At 47.1% G+C, this 25,826-nt stretch overlaps 1 protein-coding gene across 1 annotated transcript; it reads left to right on the top strand.

Annotated features, from left to right (window-relative positions):
- Nucleotides 1-490: 490 nt before the first annotated feature.
- LOC118094801 (vomeronasal type-2 receptor 26-like) lies at nt 491-12,375 on the top strand. The gene is made up of 4 exons (XM_035135483.2): nt 491-1,291; nt 1,579-1,806; nt 10,169-10,295; nt 11,474-12,375. Exons 1-4 carry the CDS (start codon nt 491-493, stop codon nt 12,373-12,375), a joined length of 2,058 nt encoding a protein of 685 aa, XP_034991374.2.
- The last annotated feature ends 13,451 nt before the right edge of the window (nt 12,376-25,826 follow it).

The raw sequence follows: 25,826 nt of genomic DNA, 5'->3' as shown, positions 1-25,826 counted from the left end.
GAGTGGAGTTGCTATGATAGTTGGATGGCGTTTTGCATGCCTTCTGCAGTCAAGCTGGTGCCAAACATATTGCTCTGCTTTCTTCTGGACCACATCGGTGAGGCAGAGAGGGGGGGTCTTGTCATCTGGACAGCCCAGAACCCACATACACACTGCCCAGGCTTGTGCCCCAGGAAGGTCATTTTACTGATGCTAATGCAGTGTTTCAACATCTCCCCAGGAGAAAAGGCACCAACTCCAGAGGCCCCTGGGGGTCTCAGCACCCACAAAATAATTTCTGTGGCTGCGCAGCCTCTGCCCCTCCCCTTGGGAGTCAGTACAGAAGGAGGTTGCAGTCGGACAGAATTCTGAGGCACTAAATCAAACAACCTTGTTATGCATAGTAACAAAGTTCTAAAATATTTGCATTTTTTAAAAAATTGTTTAGCTTACATACGGAGCATTTGCCCCAGAAGAGGGTCATACGAAACAGGTCCGTTCCTTTTACCACATGGCACCCAGTGAAAACCAGCAGTACACAGGAATTATTCTTCTGCTTCAGCATTTCGGGTGGACCTGGGTTGGGCTCTTTGCTGTGGATGATGACAGTGGAGACCATTTCTTGCAGATCTTAGAGCCCCTGTTATCTCAGAACAAAATTTGTTCAGCTTTCATTCAAAGAATCCCTAACCAGGGGGATTTCCTTTCCTTTGATGAATTTGTCGATATGGGATGGAGTATTAACGTGCCTTTCATGGAGAGCAAAGCCAAAGCATTTGTCACTTATGGTGAAACTATGACCTTCATGTGGTTGACCACCATTGTAGCTTTTTTAATCCCCGACTTGGGGGAAAACACATCTGTTGGAAGAGTGTGGATTATGACAGCTCAGATAGATTTTTCTGTAACATTCATTTTAAGGAAATGGAATTTTCAAATATTTGATGGCACCATATCCTTTGCAATTCACTCGAATGAGCCTCGCGGGTTCCGCACATATATCCAGGACAAAAAATCTCATCCGACCCAAGAAGATGGATTTTTCAAGGTTTTCTGGGAGCAGGCATTTGAATGTTCTTTTCCCAATCTCAGGTTGCCAGCAAAGGTGAACATAACATGTACTGGAGAAGAGAGACTGGAGAGCCTTCCCAGGTCTGTGTTTGAAATGAGCATGACTGGCCATAGTTACAATGTCTATAATGCTGTCTATGCCATAGCTCATGCGCTGCATGCCATGGAATCCTCTTGGATCAAACACAGAGCAGTGATGGGGTTTGCAAGGCTTGACCTTCACAGTGTTCAACCTTGGCAGGTAATATTTCCTCAATGAAATGGCTTCATTATAATGAAGTAATCAGCATGAAGTGAAAGAGCATGTCTCATCAAGGTAGTGAGGCATTTCTTGTTGTCATTCTCATTGGCTTGTGCCCAAAGGACCTTATAACAATGTTCTTCGATCTTGGGTCCTGTGTGTGTGTGTGTGTGTGTACACATGCACATATGAAAAATATGTGAAAAATTTGAATATCAAGTAACATATTCATAAAACAACACCAAAAAGAGAGACTCCACTATATTTCCCTGTTTTCTTCCCACCAGCTCCACCCATTTCTTCAAGGCATTTCATTTAACAACTCAGCTGGAGAAAATGTGTCTTTAAATGATTGTGGGGAATTAATAGCCAGCTTTGATATAGTGAACATGGACCTATTCCCAAACAATTCCTTCCTTAAAATGAAAGTTGGAATGGTGAATCTGAACGCTGGTGAAGGGAAACAGTTCATCATTAATGACAAAATCATTGTGTGGCACAGGAGCTTTAATCAGGTGTGGATTCTTCGATACTCTGGGCAAGAATTCCCTTATCAGTGTAGACGATTCAGGATAGGTGAGTGGGGTGGGGCTAAAACTTTCCTCTACTGATTAACTTTACCATGTACTGATCCCATGATAGAGTTACTGGCACCTATTGCATTCTAGAACTAAAGGGAGGTGGTATATTAATGCAGCAAATATTGTTGTTGTTTAGTCGTTCAGTCGTGTCCGACTCTTTGTGACCCCATGGACCAGAGCATGTCAGGCAGTCCTGTCTTCCACTGCCTCCCACAGTTTGGTCAGACTCAAGTTGGTGGCTTCGAGAGCCATCTCGTCCTCTGTCATCCCCTTCTCCTTGTGCCCTCAATCTTTCCCAACATCCGGGTCTTTTCCAGGGAGTATTCTCTTCTCATGAGGTGGCCAAAGTATTGGAGCCTCAGCTTCAGGATCTGTCCTTCCAGTGAGCACTCAGGGCTGATTTCCTTCAGAATGGATAGGTTTGACATTCTTGCAGTCCATGGGACTCTCTCAAGAGTCTCCTCCAGCACCATAATTTAAAAGCATCAATTCTTCAGCGATCAACCTTCTTTATGGTCCAGCTCTCACTTCCATACATCACTACTGGGAAAACCATAGCTTTAACTATACCTTTATCGGCAAGGTGATGTCTCTGCTTTTTAAGATGCTGTGAGGGACAGGGGATATCGCGAAGTCCCTCCCCTCCTGAGTTCAAGCCCGTCCCCGAGCAAAGGGGAAAGCAGGGAGAGTTCCGATTCCAGTGGGGAAGCAGGAAGTCGTGTCCGAGGCTCAGGCAAGGTAGAGGAGCCAGGGTCCCAGGTGGGACAGGAAGGGGCAAGCAAGGGGGGAAGACCCATCCCTCCAACTCCAGAATTACGCAGGAAGAGGAGGGGCAAGAGGATGGGTCTGCCAAAGCTTTTGTGTTGGAGAAAGACGCGCCAAAAGCCATTAGGAGGTTCTGAAACCGACTGACAACATCGCTCCGTGTAAATAGCAATGACTTGAGCACTGTAAATACGCAGCACCAATAAAAGAATAAAATGCAGAGCTGCGTAGCGTCGTTACTCTGAAGTAGTCCACTCCGGCCACTGTGACAGCAACCTCCTAATCATTTTTGGGCTACTTCGGAGTTGCCGGGATGAGCGTGTCCGAGGCGGAGAAGTGGCGGCAGATCGCTGAGCAAGCCCAGCTAGAACTGCAACAGCTGTCGCTGCAGGCGCAGGGAGAATTGAAGGCAGCTAAAGAGGAGACTAAGAAGATCCAGGACGACCGGCTACAACTTGCGGAACAGGTGAGAGAGCTCCAGGAAAAAGAGCAGCATTTAAGGGCGGTGGCGGTAGACCTCCAAAACAAGCTGGATGCAGAGAAAAACAAGGCGGGAGGGGCTCCCCAAGTCCAAGTGCTGCCAGGAAGGAGAGCAGGGACCCTTGTAAGCAAGTTCAATGGAGACCCGAAGGAGTTTCAGGGCTTTGAGACTGAGATCGTGTATGCTCTTGAGCTGCACCAGAATGAGTTCCCCGATGATGAGCACAGAGTAGCGTTTATTGTGGAACATCTCACCGGAGCAGCCAGGGAGTGGCTAAGACCATTAATCGCAACCAAGAATCCTTGCATGAAAAATGTCCAACAATTTCTAGAAGGTTTGAGGACGATGTATTCGTCCGATAGTCATTTGGACCAGACTAAGGAGGAACTGCATAATTTACGCCAAGGAAATATGACAGTTCGCGCATATTGGGCGAAATTCACCATGCTGGTGCACAGACTGGGGTGGGTTTTGGATTCGCCTCCCATGCAAGCTGCGTTTTACTTGGGTTTGAGCGAGGAGGTGAAGGATGAACTCTCGAGAGGTCCAAAGCCCAGTACTATGGATCAGCTGAGCAAAGCAGCTCTGGCGGTGGGGGTGAGGCAGGAATCCCGGTGGAACGACAAGCAAGCGACGCGCGCAAAGCGGGCTTGGTTCCCACGGTCGCAGGAGAAGCCACTCCCTCAACAACCCTTTCAGGCCACGCCTGGAGCCAGCCAGGACCAGGAGCCCATGCAGATTGATAGCGCGCGCGCGCGGGCTTTTCAAACCCCAGCGGCGCCAAGACGCAAGGAGGGAAGGGGCGGGAATTGCTTTCTCTGCAACTCACCCCAGCATCTCGTCAGAGACTGCCCACATCGCAGGGAGTGGCAAGGAAAGGCGGGAACGGTGGTGCCCTCCCCCACTGACGCAGCACCACAGCAGGGAAACGGGAAAGCCTGGCTGCAGGAGACAAGGGGCAGCAGCCAGGCACAGTCAGCAGACAACAGCCCCAGCCCGCCCACCCGCACAGAGAGGTGCAGAGCCAGCCCACCCCTCCCAGAGCAGGAGTGGTTCTAGAAGTGACGCTAACGCTCCCAAATGGCTATCCCCTGACGGTCCTCGCCTTAATTGACAGTGGGGCGTCCGCCAACTTCTTCTCGAGAAGCTTTGCAGAAGAGCACCAAATCCAGCTTTTGCAGTTGGATTTTCCTCTGCACGTAGCAACCATTGACGGCAGGGAGCTGCTGGGAGGGGCCATCACACATCAAACCCCCCCCATGAGAATGACGGTGGGAAGGCACTCAGAGACACTGGCGTTCAACGTCACCACCATCTCAGACCCCCCCATCGTCTTGGGCATGAGCTGGCTGGCGCGCCACGACCCCTCCATCAGTTGGCACCAGAGGTGCATCACGTTTGGGTCAGACTTTTGTCTGGAACATTGCATGCAGCACCAACCAGGGGAGGGGCCTCCGATAGCCACGGTGGCCACCATGCATATCAAAGGGGGTGAGGCAATACCCAAGCAGTACTGGGACCTGCAGGAGGTCTTCAGCGAAACGGAGTCCGACCACCTACCCCCGCACAGGCCTTTTGACTGCCAGATCAACCTGGTGCCAGGGGCGACGATACCCCCAGCCAAGCTGTACGCCATGTCAGACCAGGAGCTGGAGGATCTGCGCGCTTTCATCGACAAGAACCTCAAGCGGGGGTTCATAAGGGAAAGCAAGGCAGCAGGGGGCAGCCCGGTCTTCTGGGTGGACAAGAAAGACACGCAACAGCGCCGTCTTGTGGTGGACTTTAGACGGCTGAATTCGGTGACAGAGCCCGTGGCTTTCCCCATGCCCAGAGTGGATGATCTCCTGACAGCGGCACGCAGGGGCAAGATTTTCACCAAGCTGGACCTAAGGGGGGCGTACAACTTGATCAGGATCCGGGAAGGAGATGCATGGAAAACCACGATGTTCACGCCTCTGGGCTCTTTTGAATATCTGGTGATGCCCTTCGGTTTGCAAGGGGGCTCAGCATGCTTCCAGGCCTTCATGCACCACGTCCTGGGGTCCCTCCTCTTCAGGAAATGCTTGGTCTTCCTAGATGACATCCTTATCTACTCGAATGACCCAGTGCAGCATGTGAAAGATGTCAGAGAGGTGTTGCAACGCCTGAAGGAGAACCACCTGTATGTGAAGCTGGAGAAGTGCAAGTTTCACACCAAAGAGGTGGACTTCCTGGGCTACAAGCTGTCAGACAAGGGGCTGGCGATGGACAAGGACAAGGTGCAGGCCATCCTGGACTGGCACAGCCCCAGGACGCGCAAAGATGCCCAACGCCTACTAGGCTTCGCTAACTTCTACAGGAAGTTCATCAAGAACTTCTCTCGCGTTACGGCTCCCATCACGGACTGCCTGAGAGGCAAGCAGAAGTTCAAGTGGACACCAGAGGCGCAAGCAGCGTTCGAAAGCCTCAAGAGAGTGTTCGCCTCAGACCAAAACCTGTTCCATGTGGTGCAGGACGCGCCCCTACGCATTGAGACAGATGCTTCTGAAAAAGCTGTGGGCGCAATTTTGTTGCAACTGGACGCCAACAGGGAGTGGAGACCCTGTGCCTTCTTCTCCAGGAAGCTGACACAGCCTGAACGCAACTACACAGTGTTTGATAGGGAACTTCTTGCGATCTACGCTGCGTTCCAGCACTGGCGACACTTCCTGGTGGGCGCGAAGCACCCCATCCAGGTGTGCACAGACCACAAGAACCTGGAGTTCTGGAGAACTGCCAGGGTGCTCAACCAGCGGCAGATACGGTGGGCAGAGTTCTTCTCGAACTTCAACTTCTCCATCCACTACATCCCGGGGGAGCAGAATGTCAGGGCGGATGCCCTCTCCCGCAAGCCAGAGTACATGGAGGAGGAGGCGCCACCAGCCCCAAGGCACATTTTCCCCCCGTCGGCATGGTCCTGCGGAGCAGCTGTGGTGAGCGAGGCAGAACTCACAGCACTGACGGCAGCGGATGAATTTGCCAACCGCATCTTCAGAGAACTGAGAGGGGGGAGGGAGCAGGCACAAGACTTTGCAGAACGCAGAGGGCTGCTTTTCTACAAGGGTGCGCTGTACCTACCCACCACCCAGCTTCGACGTACGGTCCTCAAGCAGATGCACGACAACCCTACAGCGGGGCATTTTGGAAGGGACAAAACCGCTCACCTAGTCATGAGACACTTCTGGTGGCCAGGGGTGCGGGAAGATGTTCGAGACTATGTAAGGGGCTGTACCACCTGCCAGCGGGCGAAGGTGGTCAGAGCAGCGCCACCAGGGTTGCTGGAGCCCTTAGCCACACCACACAGGCCGTGGGAAGTGGTGTCCATGGACTTCATCACAGATCTGCCTTCGTCCAGGGGTAAGACTGCAGTGTTGGTGGTGGTGGACCTTATGTCCAAAATGTGTCACTTTATACCGTGTGCCAGGGCAGTCTCGGCAGAAGAGACAGCCAAACTGTTTGTTGATCACATTTTCAGACTGCATGGATTACCTTTAAGGGTTATTTCGGATCGTGGCCGCCAATTTGTTTCCAGGTTCTGGCGGCGGCTCATGAACCTCCTGCAGGTGGAGGTCAGCTTGTCGACGGCTAGACACCCGCAGACCAACGGACAAGCGGAGAGGGTCAACGCCATTCTGCAGCAGTACCTGAGATGCTACGTCAGCCAGCGGCAAACGGACTGGGTGGATCGCTTGCCACTAGCAGAATTTGCCTACAACAATGCAGTGCACGTCTCCACAGGGGTGTCGCCCTTTAAGGCCAATTACGGGCGCGACCTCAGATCTTTCCCAGAGAGGGAGAGGGAGGAGGAGGAGGAGGAGGGCCCACAGGCTGAGGATTGGGCAGAGGAACTGGAGACGGTGCACCAGCAGCTCAGAGAACACTTGGAGAGGGCCAAGGAAGCGTACAAAAAGGGGGCAGATCGCCACAGGCGACAAGGGGAGGTCATCAGGGTGGGGGACAAGGTGTGGTTGTCCTCGGAGGGCCTTCCCACCAGAGGGAGGTGCAAAAAGCTGGCACCCAAAAGGCTGGGCCCCTTCACGGTCACGCAACAGGTAAACCCGGTGGCATACAGGCTGGCACTGCCAGAGGACATGAGGGTGCATCCAGTGTTTCATAGATCGCTGCTGTCGCCGTACAGGGAAAGCAGCAGGCTCCGAGACGGCGAACAAACCCCCGAGGGAGGGGGGGAGAGGGAAGGCAGGGAGCAACTCAATGAGGCCACGGCCATCCTGGATTCAAGGTGGGGGGTGGGGGGACTGGAGTACCTCATGGCATGGGAGGATGCTCCACCGTCCCAGAATGAATGGGTCCCAGCCACTCAGATACAGGAGGAATTCTTGGTGGAAGAATTTCACGCCCTCTTTCCCCACAGACCCAAGCCCTGGCACATGGAAAGGGAGGGGGAGGAGGAGGAGGCACGGGAGAGCAGCTCACCATGGCGCTGGGAAGCGGAGTTTGAGGAACCAGAGGATGAGGTATGGGTGTCACCGAGATCCACCCAGTCAGAGGAAGGAGCAGATTGGCAGAACGTTTTTACCCCCACCAGCTCTGACGCCACGGACTTTTTGGGATTCCCGTCCGCCCAGGCGGAAGGGGGGGGCTCGCAGGACTGGGGGGAGGTATTCACACCAACGGGCTCGGAGAGCACTGAGTTCTTAGGCTTCCAGTCGTCACCGACACATGGGGGGGGCCTGGGGAGGGGTGAAGGAGAGCTTGGGAGGGGGGTGGATGTGAGGGACAGGGGATATCGCGAAGTCCCTCCCCTCCTGAGTTCAAGCCCGTCCCCGAGCAAAGGGGAAAGCAGGGAGAGTTCCGATTCCAGTGGGGAAGCAGGAAGTCGTGTCCGAGGCTCAGGCAAGGTAGAGGAGCCAGGGTCCCAGGTGGGACAGGAAGGGGCAAGCAAGGGGGGAAGACCCATCCCTCCAACTCCAGAATTACGCAGGAAGAGGAGGGGCAAGAGGATGGGTCTGCCAAAGCTTTTGTGTTGGAGAAAGACGCGCCAAAAGCCATTAGGAGGTTCTGAAACCGACTGACAACATCGCTCCGTGTAAATAGCAATGACTTGAGCACTGTAAATACGCAGCACCAATAAAAGAATAAAATGCAGAGCTGCGTAGCGTCGTTACTCTGAAGTAGTCCACTCCGGCCACTGTGACAGATGCTGTCTAGGTTTGTCATTGCTTTTCTCCCAAGTAGCAGGAATCTTTTAATTTTGTGACTGCTGTCCCCATCTGCAGTGATCATGGAGCCCAAGATAGTAAAATCTCTCACTGCCTCCATTTCTTCCCCTTCTATTTGCCAGGAGGTGATGGGACCAGTGGCTGTGGATCTTAGTTTTTTTTTTATGTTGAGCTTCAGACCACATTTTGCACTCCTCTCTTTCACCCTCATTAAAAGGTTCTTTAATTCCTCCTCACTTTCTGCCATCAAGGCTGTGTCATCTTCATATCTGAGGTTGTTTATATTCCTTCCGGCAATCTTAATTCTGGCTTGGGATTCATCTAGTCCAGCCTTTCACATGATGAATTCTGCATATAAGTTAAATAAGCAGGGAGACAATATACAACCTTGTTGTACTCCTTTCCCAATTTTGAACCAATCAGTTGTTCCATATCCAGTTCTAACTGTAGCTTCTTGTCCCACATAGAGATTTCTCAGGAGACAGATGAGGTGATCAGGCACTCCCATTTCTTTAAGAACTTGCCATAGTTTGCTGTGGTCGACACAGTCAAATGCAACAAACATATGAAAGCAATTTGATATGCACTGTACAAGTAACAACATGCTAAATGGGAAATATTAACCAGGCCCTTTTCAACTTGGCTAGGATTGAGCAGGAGAAAGATAAATCCTGAGTGAGGTGGTGGGTGGTTTTTTTTTGGGGGGGGGCACCTGTAGTTTTAGTACTGTAGTTTTATTATTTGCTTGCTTTTATTTTTGTTGATGGCTTTTCACTTTCATTTTTAACCACCCTGAAGGCACTGTTGATTGGGTATGATATAAGGATGGCATTATAGTCACAGGAATAGAATGAACCCTGAAATCACATGTCACATGTATCAAAAGCCACGGGGGAAAAAACCTGGCTATTGCTTTTTGGATCAGGTGGCATATCAATCTTCAAGGGCAGCCCCATACAGAATGCATTGCAGCTATCCACTATGGAAGTACCATAGTCAATTAATTTATCTGTAAAAAGGAGCAGTAGCTAGCCAACCAGCCATAACTGAAAATAAGCACTCACTCCTAGCCAGGAGTACCTCCAAGTAAAGAACCTGCTCCTTCTAGGGGAGTGCAACTCCATCCACAACAGGCCATCTTCCCTCCTCCATGACCAGAGAATTTGGAACACATAAGACCTACATCTTTTTTTTAGGATTCAGATATATGAATGGCTGAAATAATAAATGTCACGTTAATTTTGGGAGAGAGGAGGGAGGGATACAGCTGCAGCCATGCTATTTTATAAGAGGACACCTGGGGGGATCCTGTCACTGTGGAGCAAAATGGCTCTGGATCAGTAAATAATTATTCTAATATCACTGCTGCTTCTTTCCTGAGATAGCAAATTCCAACATTCCAAAACGTAAAAAACATTTAATGCCACACCCAATGAATTCCCTCTCTACCTTTGTAGCTTGATAGTGGATCTGTGAAGGTCACACCCTCCAACATGCACTGAAGGAAAACCAGGATGTGCATATTTTGGGCCACGCTCCTTGGTGAGCAAAGGTGAAATGTGCAAGAGCATGGTGCCCCAAAAAGTCTTTCAGGGCCATGGTCTTGTGGGAGCCAAAACAGGACATCCCAGGAGCCAATCAGAAGCTGGGACAGCTTCCGTAATTTACAATATGTCCCGCTTAAAATGGGGTAGTTGAGGGGTATGGAAGGCGAGATTCCCAGCTTCTTGCTAGTACACTAGTCTACTATTTTCTTGTTTCTTTGCTTGCCAACAAATGAAGACTCTCCCCTGCCCCTGGTACCCTACACACAATTTTTCCAACCCTAATCTCTCTTCATTGCTATGAATAGGTGATGCCTATTTCTGTATGCAGTGATTCCTGCCCTCCTGGTTATCAGAAGAAAAAGAAAGAAGGGGAGAAGTTTTGCTGCTATGATTGTGCTCCCTGCCCAGAAGGGAAAATATCGGACCAAAAAGGTAAGTGATGCACTTCATCGATTATTCTAGCCAACAATTTGCCATTTTTGTGTGTGTTTTTAGCACTTTTGCAAATACTCACGAAGAAAAGGTGACATAAAGATTGGTCACACTGGCCATTTTCCAAATTGCAGGATCTGATTCTGCCTATTCAAGCCAATGGAGGCTTTGTGTTTCTGTTAAGCTGAGTTGGAACCTCCAGCCCCCCAAATAACAGAAATCAATCTTCCACTAAGGTCTGTTGGGTTAATAGCATGTTCTTTTTTTTAAAAAAAAATGTATTTATTAAAGGTTTTTTTTTCAAACAACAAAAACATACAAAAAACAAAACACAAAAAGTAAATACAAAACACAAAAAATACAGAATACAAAAATACAAAAACAAAAATTCTAATTTATAACCCTTATTTCTAATCTATTGACTTCCTCATTCCACCTCCTTCTGCGTTTCTTTACATATCATCCTTAGTAAACTCTAAATATTATATTAACTCTGAATCTTATATTAACTTATATTGCTTTAATATTACATTATTTATCTGTCTTTTACATCTTATCCTTTTACACTCTATCTATATTTTATCTCTTAATTAATTTATGATTCTCTTCTAACAATACTTATTTCACACCATTGTATTATCTACAACCTCTTTGTATCTCCCTCACTTCCACTGATCCTAATCTATTATACGCTTATTCTTTAAATAAATTTTAATTTTTTTCCAATCTTCTTCCACTGCTGCTTCACTCCGATCCCGGAGTGTCCCGGTCAGCTCAGACAGTTTCATAAATTCTATCAACTTCTTCTGCCATTCATCCACTGTTGGTAATTCTTCATTCTTCCAATTCTTTGCAAGTAGAATTATTGCGGCTGTTGTGGCATACAAAAAAAAGTAACATCCTTCAGGGTTAAGAGCATGTTCAACAGTGGGTTCAGTTTTGCCCTATTCTTATCAATTTTTGCCAGTGTCAGGCAGGAATGTCAACAGGATGTTCTGGGTTCAGTGCACTGTTCCTGGATTGGTCCCTTGGCCAACTCCCTGAAGCAAAAGTAGGATACAAATAAAATAATAAGATGACAGAATGACCAGCAAATCCCACACTGAACAGAGTTCTAAGAATGAGACTCAGTTTACATAGAAATTGGCACAATGACGGGTCCTTTCTTTTTTTTTCAGACATGGATGAATGCTTTAAATGCCCAGATGAGCAGTATCCAAGCCAGAGTAGAGACAGATGCATCTCCAAAGTTATGACATATCTGTCTTATGAAGAATATTTGGGGATCAGTTTTAGTTTGGTTTCTGTTTCTCTTTCACTCATCACAGTTTTCGTGCTACGAATTTTCATCAAAAACAGAGATACCCCTATAGTCAAAGCCAACAACCGGGACATCAGCTACATTCTCCTTGTCTCCCTCCTCCTCTGCTTCCTCTGTTCTTTGCTGTTTCTTGGAAGACCTACAAAGGTGACCTGCATTTTCCGTCAAACTACTTTTGGCATTGTCTTCTCTGTGGCTGTTTCTTGTCTGCTGGCCAAAACCATCACAGTAGTTGTGGCCTTCATGGCCACAAAGCCAGGGTCTAGCATGAGGAAACTGGTGGGCAAAAAACTGACCAACTCAGTTGTCTTTTCCTGTTCTCTTATTCAAGCAGCAATCTGTGCAGTGTGGCTGGCAACCTCTCCCCCATTCCCAGATATGGACCTGCACTCCCAGGCTACAGAGATTATAGTTGAATGCAATGAAGGTTCCGTCCTCATGTTTTATCTTGTCCTGGGCTACATGGGCCTTCTAGCCATCATCAGCTTCAATGTGGCTTTCCTAGCCAGGAAGTTGCCGGACACTTTCAACGAGGCCAAATTTATCACCTTCAGCATGTTGCTATTTTGCAGTGTTTGGCTGTCCTTTGTCCCTACCTACCTGAGCACCAAGGGGAAATATATGGTAGCAGTAGAGATCTTCTCTATCTTAGCCTCTAGTGCTGGGCTATTGGGTTGTATCTTTGGGCCAAAATGTTACATTATTCTGATGAAGCCTAATTTGAACATGAAGGAGCAACAGATGAAGAAAAATTACTAAATAATCTCATAATATAATTTCATTATATTGTATTATATTTCATTATATTATAATTACCATTATCATTATATTTCATTATATTATAATGCTACTCTGATATTAATTTTGCATTTCTTGTGAGGTGTTTGTGGCAATGGAAGCAGTGAACCTCCCATATCAATTAGTTTGGGATACAATACCAGCTGATACTATAATAATAATAATAATAATAATAATAATAATAATAATAATAATAATAATTTATTTATTTATACCCCACCCATCTGGCTGGGTTTCCCCAGCCATTCTGGGTGGCTTCCAACAGAAAAATAAAACACAGTAACCTATTAAACATTAAAAGCCTCCCTGAACCGGGCTGCCTTCAGATGTATTCTAAAAGTCTGGTAGTTGTTTTCCTCTTTGACATCTGTTGGGAGGGCGTTCCACAGGGCAGGCACCACCACTGAGAAGGCCTTCTGCCTAGTTCCCTGCAACTTGGCTTCTCAGTGTCCGGGCAGAATGATGGAGGTGGAGACGCTCCTTCAGGTATACTGGACCGAGGCCATTTAGGGCTTTAAAGGTCAGCACCAACACTTTGAATTGTGCTCGGAAACATACTGGGAGCCAATGTAGATCTTTCAAGACCGGTGTTATGTGGTCTCGGGGGCCGCTCCCAGTCACCAGTCTAGCTGCCGCATTCTGGATTAGTTGTAGTTTCCGAGTCACCTTCAAAGGTAGCCCCACGTAGAGCGCATTGCAGTAGTCCAAGCGGGAGATAACTAGAGCATGCACCACTCTGGCGAGACAGTCTGCAGGCAGGTAGGGTCTCAGCCTGCGTACCAGATGGAGCTGATAGACAGCTGCCCTGGACACAGAATTGCCCTGCGCCTCCATGGACAGCTGTGAGTCCAAAATGACTCCCAGGCTGCGCACCTGGTCCTTCAGGGGCACAGTTACCCCATTCAGGACCAGGGAATCCTCCACACCTGCCCACCTCCTGTCCCCCATGAACAGTACTTCTGTCTTGTCAGGATTCAATCTCAATCTGTTAGCCGCCATCCATCCTTCAGCCGCCTCCAGGCACTCACACAGGACCTTCACTGCCTTCACTGGTTCTGATTTGAAAGAGAGGTAGAGCTGGGTGTCATCCACATACTGATGAACACCCAGCCCAAACCCCCTGATGATCTCTCCCAGCGGCTGCATGTAGATGTTAAAAAGCTTGGGGGAGAGGACAGAACCCTGAGGCACCCCACAAGTGAGAGCCCAGGGGTCTGAACACTCATCCCCCCCACCACTTTCTGAACACGGCCCAGGAGGAAGGAGCGGAACCACTGTATGACAGTGCCCCCAGCTCCCAACCCCTCTAGACGGTCCAGAAGGATGTTATGGTCAATGGTGTCAAAAGCCGCTGAGATACATTTCATTTTTGTCACATATTTGAACAAATTCAAGAAATAAAAGTATCATTTAACAATGAAGGCTAAGACTGTTCATTTTTAACTATTGCAACCAAACTGAAAAACAAAAGAAGCGGAGAGACAAATTTATCAGGTAACATTTTAAAATACAACAATAAGTGCAGTTTCAAAATGTACAATTAAAAAGTGCACATACAGTATTAGCCACATTGTTTTGGGTGGGATGCCTGAGAGAAATGGACAGATGGGGGAAGGACACTGTCTCTGAAGGGATATTTAGCATTGGAACAGGAAGATCTTGGAACAGTTCACTGCAGGTTGGAGCTTGGCCAAAGAATGACACCTGTGGATCATTGATATGCCCCCCCCCCCTTTATGCATCTGTTCTGTACCATACCCTTTCTAGTTTGTGGCTCTTTGATGTCATCTCTTTTGATGATTTGTCACCAAATGAACGGGTATTTGTATGAGGTCTACATTGATACCTCGGTTTAAGTACACAATTGGTTCTGGAAGTCTGTACTTAACCTGAAGCGTACTTAACCTGAAGCGAACTTGCCCATTGAAAGTAACGGAAAGTGGATTAATCCGTTCCAGACGGGTCCACAGAGTACTCAACCTGAAGCATACTTAACCCGAAGTATGAGTGTAATTGGTTGTGGAAGTCCGTACTTAACCTGAAGCGTACGTAACCTGAATCGAACTTTCCCATTGAAAGTAATGGAAAGTGGATTAATCTGTTCCAGACGGGTCCGCAGAGTATTCAACCTGAAGCGTACTTAACCCGAAGTATGAGTGTAATTGGTTCTGGAAGGCCATACTTAACCTGAAGCATACTTAACCTGAAGCGAACTTTCCCATTGAAAGTAATGGAAAGTGGATTAACCCATTCCAGACGGGTCCACGGAGTACTTAAACTGAAGCGTACTCAAACCAAGGCGTACTTAAACCGAGGTATGACTGTACTGGGATCTCACTCACTGTGAATTTTGCACAGTAGTAGACAACTATGTCTTCTGATTTCAGGCGGTTCATTTGCAGATAGAAGGTGTAGGTGTCCTTAGAGGCTGTGAATCACCCTCAGATTGTAGGGGAATAATAATCAGTGTAACCATAGAGTACATCATGAACAAGCCATTTCAATCTTTCTCCAGGTTTTTGTTGGAACCAATCCACCCAGTAGTTGTCAGTATCAAATCCAGTGACACCAACAGTTCAACTTATGGGATTCTCCAGGTTTCTTCAATGCTGTAGATTCTGACTGGGTCAGAATTCTCTGTGTGAGGCCACCTGGAATGAGGGAAAGAGGAAGAAGAAATAGCTGTCATATAAAAACCCATTATAAAACCCAGACTGAGTGAAGGAAGGAATAGAATGGAAAGCCCAACACACACGAGGAAGAGGCAGCAAGTGCAATAAGCATGGGAAAGAAAGACTGCATACTGGGTTTCCAAAGGACCCTGTGCGCCTTGCCAGGAAGTCTATGTGAAGTGAGAGGCTTTGAGGGTTTAAGTATGGTTGGAACTCATCATTCTCATGGGTTTGCATAAATCGGTGAGCGTTGGAAGAGAGTGTATTAATAAGATCAAAACTTTTCACATACTTTTCTAATGCATGCCTAAAACAATTGTGACATAGATTGGATTACATGCACCTCAACAAATGTAAGAAACCCATATGATTACTTGAATTACATAGGTGTGTTTATATACACACCTATGAAAAGTATAGCAGAAGGTAGAGTTCTTTAAAAGAAAACAACAGAACAATAATATATTTATCAATCTGTTTTACTCTGAACTCCTAAGGGGATGTGTGAGGAAGAAAAACAGTTCATCTTTCTTATTTGGGTCTTGCTTATTATTATTATTATTATTATTATTATTATTATTATTATTATTCCACCCTTCATCAAGAGATCACAGGCCAGTTTACAGACTAAAACACAAGCATGCAATATACCGTGTTTCCCCTATTTTAAGACGTAGTCATTATATAAGCCATAGCAGGATTTTAAGCGTTTAGGAAATAAAAGCCATACCCTGAAAATAAGCCATACCTCCGAGGAGCGAGACCGCTGAGTGCCCCAGCCAGCCAGCGGGACCCAGCACGCTGGCCGCGGCAAGAGTATAGAAAAGCAGTGCCCTGAGCCTCTGGGAGCAGGCAAGAGCAGGAGGCGGCTTGCCAGGTCGGCATCCAGCAGTGCGCGCGGAGCACCCCGAGCCTCTGCGAGCAAGCCACCGGTTCCAGTGGCGGGGCGGCAGGCCGCCTCGGGCAGGCAAAAAAAGAGAGGCCAGGCTGCTGGCTCGGGCGCGCGGAGCACCCCGAGCCTCTGAGAGCCAGCAGGACGAGGAGGAGGCTTGCCGGGTCGTCGCCCAGCAGCGCGCGCGGAGCGCCCCGAGCCTCTGAGAGCCAGCAGGACGAGGAGGAGGCTTGCCGGGTCGTCGCCCAGCAGCGCGCGCGGAGCGCCCCGAGCCTCTGAGAGCCAGCAGGACGAGGAGGAGGCTTGCCGGGTCGTCGCCCAGCAGCGCGCGCGGAGCGCCCCGAGCCTCTGAGAGCCAGCAGGACGAGGAGGAGGCTTGCCGGGTCGTCGCCCAGCAGCGCGCGCGGAGCGCCCCGAGCCTCCGGCAGCCAGCAGCAGCAACAACAATCCCAGAGGCTCGGGGCGCTCCGCGCGCGCTGCTGGGCGACGACCCGGCAAGCCTCCTCCTCGTCCTGCTGGCTCTCAGAGGCTCGGGGCGCTCCGCGCGCGCTGCTGGGCGACGACCCGGCAAGCCTCCTCCTCGTCCTGCTGGCTCTCAGAGGCTCGGGGCGCTCCGCGCGCGCTGCTGGGCGACGACCCGGCAAGCCTCCTCCTCGTCCTGCTGGCTCTCAGAGGCTCGGGGCGCTCCGCGCGCGCTGCTGGGCGACGACCCGGCAAGCCTCCTCCTCGTCCTGCTGGCTCTCAGAGGCTCGGGGCGCTCTGCGCGCGCTGCTGGGCGACGACCCGGCAAGCCTCCTCCTCGTCCTGCTGGCTCTCAGAGGCTCGGGGTGCTCCGCGCGCCCGAGCCAGCAGCCTGGCCTCTCTTTTTTTGCCTGCCCGAGGCGGCCTGCCGCCCTGCCACTGGAACCGGCGGCTGCAGAGCGGAGCGCTCCGCAGCGCCAGGCGGAGCACAGCGGCCTGGCCTCTTTTTTTTCCTTTTTTGCCTGCCGCCCCGCCACCGGAACCGGCAGCTGCAAAGAGGAGCGCTCCGCAGCACCAAGCGCTCGGAGCGCCCTGCAGCGCTGGGCGGAGCACAGCGGCCTGGCCTCTTTTTGTTTTTTGTTTTGCCTGCCGCCCCGCCACTGGAACCGGCAGCTGCAGAGAGGAGCGCTCCGCAGCGCCGAGGGCTCGGAGCGCCCTGCAGCGCTGGGCGGAGTGCAGCGGCCTGGCCTCTTTGGTTTGGGTTTTTTTGCCTGCCGCCCTGCCACCGGAACCGGCAGCTGCAGAGAGGAGCGCTCCGCAGCGCCGGACGAAGCACTGAGCCAGCGGCCTGCTGCCTTGGTGCCTGGACCCAGCTGCTGCTGCAGCGCCGCACAGAGCGCCCAGCAGCACCCCAGCCAGCTGCCTGCCCCTCCGAGGAGGCCTTAAGGTACAAGACATCCCCTGAAAATAAGACACCGTGTGTTTTTTTGAGTAAAAAAAAGAATAAGACGGTGTCTTAAAAAGGGGAAAACACGGTAATAATATCTCATTGGAAATAATATGAGGGAAATAAATGGCTTTGATTTATACAAGGTGCATAGAACATGGCACAGAAGCTGGGAACTCTGAAAGTGTTGAATCTATTTGCTCCAATCCCCACAGTGGATGACAGAGTAACCTGATTGGGCATATTATTCTCTAAGGGTGGATATTTCTCACACCCAGAAACCCCCTCATTGAAGAAATTTGCAAAAATTAAGTTTCCTCCCCTAAAATGGATCACCCTACCCCAGCATCCAATTTCAATAAAGGTTTTAGAGAATGAGAATATAGAGAATAATTAGCTTGCCAACATGGCCAAATGGAACTGGGAAAACTCTCCATATAATCCCATTCACTTCACTTCAAATTCGAAGTATGCTAACACCTCCCGTTCTCCATTTTCAGTCCACCATTTATTCAATGATGCCAACACCTTCAGCGTGTTGATGTTTTGCAGTGTTTTGCTGTCCTTTTTTTTAACCTACCTAAGTACCAAGGGAAAATACATGGTAGCTGTGGAGATTTTCTCCATCTTGACCTCCACTGCTGAGTTACTGGGTTGTAATAATAATAATAATAATAATAATAATAATAATAATAATAATGCTACAATATTGTGCTTGTGCCACATTTTGATCTCAAAGGAGCAGCTACTTAGGAGCATTCGTGTTTCCATTATGGTCAGCAAAGGGTCAAAGGATGAGGAGGAAGGGAAGAAAAGAAGTGGAGAGAGCAGGGAATAAAAGTGTGAGGGAGGGAGTAGAGGGGAGGGAACTGTGGAAAATGCAAGAAAGTGTGAGAGAGGAGGAATTGCTTGGATGTGAGAGGGTGAGGAAGAAGACTGTAGAATAGAAGAATGCGAGAGAAAAGAGAACTGTTCATTTATATGAGGGAGGAGAGGGAAAGAAGAGGAATAATTGGTACCTTTATCCACCTCTGATTACTGCAGGTGGCAAGGAAGGATTGTATGTACAATTGGGAGTGTAGAAAGGAGAGGACAGGGTACTAGTTGTGGTAATATGGTGGGCACTAAGGTGATGACTTTTTCAAAAAAAAATCTCGAAAATTATTTCCTGTAGCACAAACGGATGAACTTTTGCCTGTTAATGACTAAAATGAGGTACATTCCACTGAAATATTTAAAAAGGTCATGCACAAACTGTTTTTTAAAAAATTTTGTATGCCGTTTTACCATTTCATAAAATTGTATTAATAATTCTATATATATATTGTATCAAATTTGGACACAACACCACATTCCACCATGGGGAGTGTTCTTAGCAACATAGGGTATACAAATCTCACACCTGCACAAGGTAAAAGCCCCTTTCTGGGACCTCAAAACTCAGCCAGCAGACCCTACCGGGCATGCTGGGAAAAGAACCTACAGGAGAGGTAGCAAAACATCGTCCTCTAGCGACGTCTATACTGTTACCACAGCTTAAAAAAGTTTCCTTGTGTGTTTGATGACCCTATATAATGTTGTATATATGTGACTCTAAAGCTTGGGTTCAGTTTATATCTGCTTTCAGTGACCAGTGACTTCAAAAATGGTCAAAAAACTGATAAATAAAATTTTAAAATAATTTTGTGCATGAGGTTTTTTTTAAACAAATCTCCTTGAAAGTAAGATTTTATCTAATCTTTAATGAAAGCTCATCAAATTATGATACAGGGAAATGAGGTTGTAAAAAAGTCATCACCCTAGTGGGCACATAAGTATTGGCTGCCTTGAATGTTTCAGAACTGCTGTTTTCTACTGGAACAAGAAAACTGGAGCAATTCACCATAGGCAGAAGATAAGCCAAAGAATGAAGGCTGTGGATAGTTGATCCTTGTATGTTCTGTAACTAGTTTTTCTACCGTAGTTCATGGCCCTTTGGTGCCCCCTCTGGTTATTTGTCACAAAATGAAATGTTTTTGTCTGAGGTCTAGTGGGATCTCACTCACTGTGTGTCTCGCACAGTAATAGATTGCTGTGTCTTCTGCTTTCAGGCTGTTCATTTGCAGATAGAAGTTGGAGCTGTCAGTTGAGGCTGTGAATCGCCCTTGGATTGTAGGGGAATAATAAGAGCTCCCAGCTTTATAGTAGTGAACAAGCCATTCCAACCCTTTTCCAGGTTTTTGTCGGACCCAGTCCATATAGTAGCTGTTAACATTAAACCCAGTGACAGCACAGCTGAGTTTGTGAGATTCTTCCGGTTTCTTCAGTACTGGATCCAACTGGGTCAAAGCAATTTGTGTGAGGGTGCCTGGAATAGGAAGGCAGGGAAAAATAGCTGAAATAGGAAAAGCAACAGCCCACAGTTATCACATGAAACCCACAATGAATTAAGGAAGGAGCAAGATCTCAACATACATGAGAAAGAGGCAGCCAGTGCAATGAGAATTGGCAGTAAAGACAGCATAATGGTGGGATCGTCTGGATCAGAAAGAGACTTAATGTGCTGTTGCAGAAAGTCTGGGTGAGGTGCGAAGCTTTGAAGGCTTAAGGAGGACACTACTTTCTGCAACTTTGCATAAATCAGCGAATATAAGAAGGGAGGAACCAATGTAATATGGAATCATATATCTTGCCTTTTCATCAAGTGCACATTTAAAACATCTATGCCACGGATTACATAGAATGCACATTAACAAACGTATCAAACTAGATGGGTAACATAGGCACTCTGCAAAATTATTTTTAAAAAAGAACAGTAGATTTTCTTAAAAAATAAAAAAAAGAATATGTGTAAAATGACTGGTTCAAATGGAATAAAAATTGACACTAGATCTCTCCTTCCTGTCTTGTCCTGACCTTGCCATGTCCCCTAGAATGGTTATTTGGGGGTCCTTATGCCAGATTTAGATAATTGAGGCTCATTTCAGCCACCTGGATTTCTGCTGCACCTGGGCTGCTTAGATAGGATGCCATGTCTCAACTGAGTGGATTTGGGAGACGCGCTGCTTTCTGGCTGGTCTCATTCACCCCATTGTATTCTGCTTCTATGAAAGCACACAAACACTTCAAATCAATTAATGTCCAATAATGTTTCCAGTTGGGATAAATAGCTCAATGTAGAATGATGAATAGAGTTGCCAGACTCAATAGAGGACAGGACTTCTGTGCCTTTAATTGCCCTGCTCTCTTTTGAGTCTGGAAACCTTAAAGAGAAACCAGCAGACCCTTTGCTTGGAAATAAAACAAAGGGTCTGCTGGTTTCTCTTTAAGGTTTCCAGACTCGAAAGAGAGCAGGACAATTAAAGGCACAGAAGTCCTGTCCTCTATTGAGTCTGGCAACCCTATTGATGAAGGAGGAATATCTTCAGCAATTGCTCAATAGACAATAGAGAAGTTGCTTGTCTGATATATAATGGTGAGGAGTTTCAAAAGGTAGGGGCCGCCCCACTAAAGGACCAAACAAAATTAAAAAAAAAATTCCTTCCAGTAGCAACTTAGAGACCAAATAAGTTTGTTGTAGGTATGAGCGTTCACTTCTTCAGATACTTCTTCAGACACTTTTGCATGCACACGAAAGCTCATACCAATAACAAACTTGGCTGGTCTCTAAGGTGCTACTGGAAGGAATTTTTGAATTTTGTTTCAACTACGACAGACCAACACGACTACCTACCTTTAACTAAAGGACCAAACCTGTATTGTGCAGAAGGGGCAACCTCATTGGTTGCTATCTGCAGAAGTTAGGTTATGTCCTACCTCCCCTCAACTAATCTAACTAGGCGTAGAAATCTGCATGAGAAGGCCTTAGCACAACATCCACAATTGCAGCCTAATGTGCCTTCAATCTCCAACAGCACAAAATATCATGAGAAAACTGCATTAGAGAAATGGCCTTCCTAGACATTGTTAAAGAAAAATGTATAGAATGTATTTTGTCTTGGAAGGAAGCTGACAAGCTCTATAAGAGAAAGGCACAGATGAGGGAAATAAGGGGAGGGCACTGTCTCAGAGCTGTTCTTTTGCATCAGACAATATTAGAGCAACTCACTGCAGACTGGAGTGTGGCCAGTAAATGAAATCGGTGGACCATTGATCATTTGTGGTTTGTGGCTTTCTGGTTTGGTGCCCTTTGGTGCCCCCTCTGGTTATTTGTCACAAAATTAAATGCAGTGAAGGGTTTTTGTCTGAGGTCTAGTGGGATCTCACTCACTGTGCTTCTCGCACAGTAATAGACAGCCGTGTCTTCTGTGTTCAGGTTGTTCATTTGCAGATAGAGGTTGGAGCTGTCCGCTGAGGCTGTGAATCGCCCTTGGATTGCAGGGGAATAATAATTGGTCCCACGAGTATACTACTCAGCAAGCCATTTCAATCCTTTTCCAGGTTTTTGCCGGACCCACTCCATAACTTCTCTATTAACATCAAATCCAGTAACAGCACAGGTGAGTTTATGGGATTCTCCAGGTTTCTTCAATACTGGGTCCGACTGCGTCAGAACTATCTGTGTGAGGACACCTGGAATTGGAAGCGGGAAATAGATGAGCTAGAAAAAGCAACAGCCCACATGAAACCCACATTAAATGAAGGAAGGAATAAGATGTAGACATAAAGTGCAACGCACATGAGGAAGAGGCAGCCAGTGCAATAAGCATTGGCAATAAAGATGGCATAGTGATGCAATGCTCTGGCTCTGAAAGGGACTTAATGCGCTGTTCCAGGAAGTCTGGGTGAGGCTTGAGGCTTTGGGGGCTTAAGTAGGAGGGCCAATTTCTTGTAGCTTTGCATAAATCAGTGAACATAAGAAGGGAGAGTATTAATACGGAATCCAAATGCTACACATCTTGCCTTCACATCAAGTGTGCCCTTAAAACATCTATGACATAGATTCGATGGATGCACATTAACAAAATTATCAAACCCAAATTGCTACCTATATTAGATGATCCATGAAATCTTTGTATATGTTTTTAATAATAAAACAGTAGGTGATTTTAAAGGGGGGGGGAACCCAATATACATATCAGACCAATCTGAATGGACTAAGGATTGATCCTGGCTCAACTGCACTGGCTACCAATTAGTTTCCGGGCCTAATTCAAAGTGCAGGTGCTGATCTATAACACCTCATGGCTCAGGACCTCAAGGCCTTAAGGACCACCTCTACTGTATGAACCAGCCTAGTCCCTGTGCTTGTCACAGAGCTGTTCTTTTGCATCTGACAATATTAGAGCAACTCATTGCAGACTGGAGCATGGTCAAAAAATGAAATCGGTGGACCATCGGTAATTTCTGGTTTGTGGCTTTCTGGTTTCTTGCCCTCTGCTGCCCCCTCTGGTTATTTTTCACAAAATGAAATGTTTTTGTCTGAGGTCTAGTGGGATCTCACTCACTGTGTCTCTCGCACAGTAATAGACCGCTGAGTCTTCTGCTTTCAGGTTGTTCATTTGCAGATAGAAGTTGGAGCTGTCAGTTGAGGCTATGAATCGCCCTTGGATTGTAGGGGAGTAATAAGAGCTCCCAGCTTTATAGTAGAGAACAAGCCATTCCAACCCTTTTCCAGGTTTTTGCCGGACCCAGTGCATATTGTAGCTGTTAACATTAAACCCAGTGACAGCACAGCTGAGTTTGTGAGATTCTCCAGGTTTCTTCACTACTGGAAGTGACTGAGTTAGAACAATTTGTGTGAGGGTGCCTGAAATAGGAAGGCAGGAAAAAATAGCTGAAATAGGAAAAACAACAGCCCACAGTTATCACATGAAACCCACAATGAATTAAGGAGGAGAAAGATCTTAACATACATGGAAAAGAAGCAGCCAGGGCAATGAGCACTGGCAGAAAAGACAGCATAATGGTGAGATAGTCTGGATCAGAGACTTAATGTGCCGCTGCAGGAAGTCTGGGTGAGGTGCGAGGCTTTGAAGGCTTAAGGAGGACCCTACTTTTTGCAGATTTGCATAAATCAGAAAATATAAGAAGGGATGAACCAATGTAATGTGGAATCATATATCTTGCCTTTTCATCAAGTGCACATTTAAAACATCTATGCCACGGATTACATAGAATGCACATTAACAAATCTATCAAACTAGATGGGTAACATAAGTAATCTACAAAATGGGAAAAAAATAACAGTAGATTTTGTTAAACAAATAATATATATATATATATATCGGACTGCTTCAAATGGAATGAAAATTGAGACTAGGCCTCCACTTTCTGTCTTGTCCTAGCCTTGCTATAACCCCCAGAACAGCCCTTTGGGGGTCCTTATACCAACATCAGAGACTCCAGACTCAGTTCAGCCAGCTGGATTCCTGCTGGACCATTGATCATTTCTGGTTTGTTGCCCTCTGCTGCCCCCTCTGGTTATTTGTCACAAAATGAAATGCAGTGAAGGGTTTTTGTCTGAGGTCTAGTGGAATCTCACTCACTGTGTGTCTCGCACAGTAATAGACAGCCGTGTCTTCAGCGTTCAGGTTGTTCATTTGCAGAAAGAAGTTTGAGCTGTCCGTTGAGGCTGTGAATCGCCCTTGGATTGTAGGGGAATACCTATAATCACTCCCAGCTTTATAGTAGAGAACAAGCCATTCCAATCCTTTTCCAGGTTTTTGTCGGAGCCAGCCCATATAGTAGCTGTTAACACTAAATCCAGTGACAGCACAGGCGAGTTTGTGAGATTCTCCAGGTTTCTTCAGTACTGGATCCGACTGGGTCAGAACAATTTGTGTGAGGGTGCCTCGAACAGGAAAGCAGGAATAAGAGCTGAAATGGGAAAAACAGCAGCACACAGTTATCACATGAAACTCACAATGAATTAACGGAGGGAAAAGACCTCAACATACATGAGAAAGAAGCAGCCAGCGCAATGAGCACTGGCAGAAAAGGGAGCATAATGGTGGGATAGGCTGGATCAGAGGCTTAATGTGCCGTTGCAGGAAGTAGGTGTGAGGTGTGAAGACTTTGAAGACTTAAGTGGAACACTCCTTTTTGCAGCTTTGCATATATCAGCGAATATAAGAAGGGAGTATATTAATATGGATTCCACATCTCTGGCCTTTTCTTCAAGTGTGCATTTAAAACATCTATGCCACGGATTATTAAAAAAATGCATTCTAACAAAACGTAACTAGCAGGGTAACATAGTTAATCTATACAATGATTTTTTTGTTTAAAGGACAGTACTGTAGATATGGTTTAAAAAAGAAGATTATATGTATCAGTCTGGTTCAAATGGAATAAAAAATGAGACTAGGTCCCTCCTTCCAGTAAGGTCCTGACCTTGCCATTTCCCCTAGAACAGCTATTTGGGGGCCATTTTGCCAGCCTTATATCCTCCAGGTTCAGTTCAGACAGCTGGATTCATGCTGCACCCAGGCAGCTCTGATAGGATGACATTTCTCCAGCTGAGGGGATTTGGGTGATGCGCTCCATTGTGTCCCCATTCATCCTAGTGTCTTCTGCTCCAGGACTGCCAGCTAAAAAGCACTTATATACTCCTCAAATCATTTCTTGTCCAATATCGTTATCAGTTGGGATAGATGCCTCAATTTAGACTGTTTGATGAAGGAGGAATGTCTTTAGCAATTGTTGAAAAGACAATACAGAAGCATAGCTGCCAAGTTATCCCTTTTTTACAGGGATTTTCCCTCATGCTGAATAGGCTTCCTCGCGAGAAAAGTGAAAACTTGGCAGCTATGTAGAGAAGGTGTTTGTCTGACATACAATTGTGAGGAGTTCCAAAGGGCAGGAGCCGCCACACTAAAGGACCAATTATGCATTGTGCAGAATAGACATAATCATTGGTTGGTATCTGCAGCGCTTAGGTTATGCCCTACCTCCCCTCAATCAATCTACCTAGGCCTACAAATCTGCATCAGAAGGCCTTAACAGAACATCCACAACTGCAGCCTAATGAGTGGATTCAGTTTCCAACAGCACAAAATGTCATGAGAAAAACCTAGAAAGACGGTCTTCCTAGACATTGTTAAAGGAAAATATATTTTGTCTTGGAAGGAAGCTGACAAGCTCTCTCAGAGAAAGGCACAGGTGGGGAAAGTGAGCAGAGGGCACTTTCTCAGAGCTGTTCTTTGCGTCAGACAATATAATAGCAACTCATTGCAGACTGGAGTGTGGCTAGTAACTGAAATCGGTGGACCTTTGATCATTTCTGGTTTGTGGCTTTCTGGTTTTTTGCCCTTTGGTGCCCCCTCTGGTTATTTGTCACAAAATGAAATGCAGTGAAGGATTTTTGTCTGAGGTCTAGTGGAATCTCACTCACTGTGTCTCTCGCACAGTAATAGACCGCTGTGTCTTCTGCTTTCAGGTTGTTCATTTGCAGATAAAAGTTGGAGCTGTCCTTAGAGGCTGTGAATCGCCCTTGGATTGTAGGGGAATAATAAGAGCT

The sequence above is a fragment of the Zootoca vivipara genome, chromosome 13 (assembly GCF_963506605.1).
Source record: "Zootoca vivipara chromosome 13, rZooViv1.1, whole genome shotgun sequence".
Lineage (NCBI taxonomy): Eukaryota > Metazoa > Chordata > Lepidosauria > Squamata > Lacertidae > Zootoca > Zootoca vivipara.
Note: the sequence above shows the minus strand (reverse complement) of the source record. Positions and strands in the feature narration are given on the sequence as shown.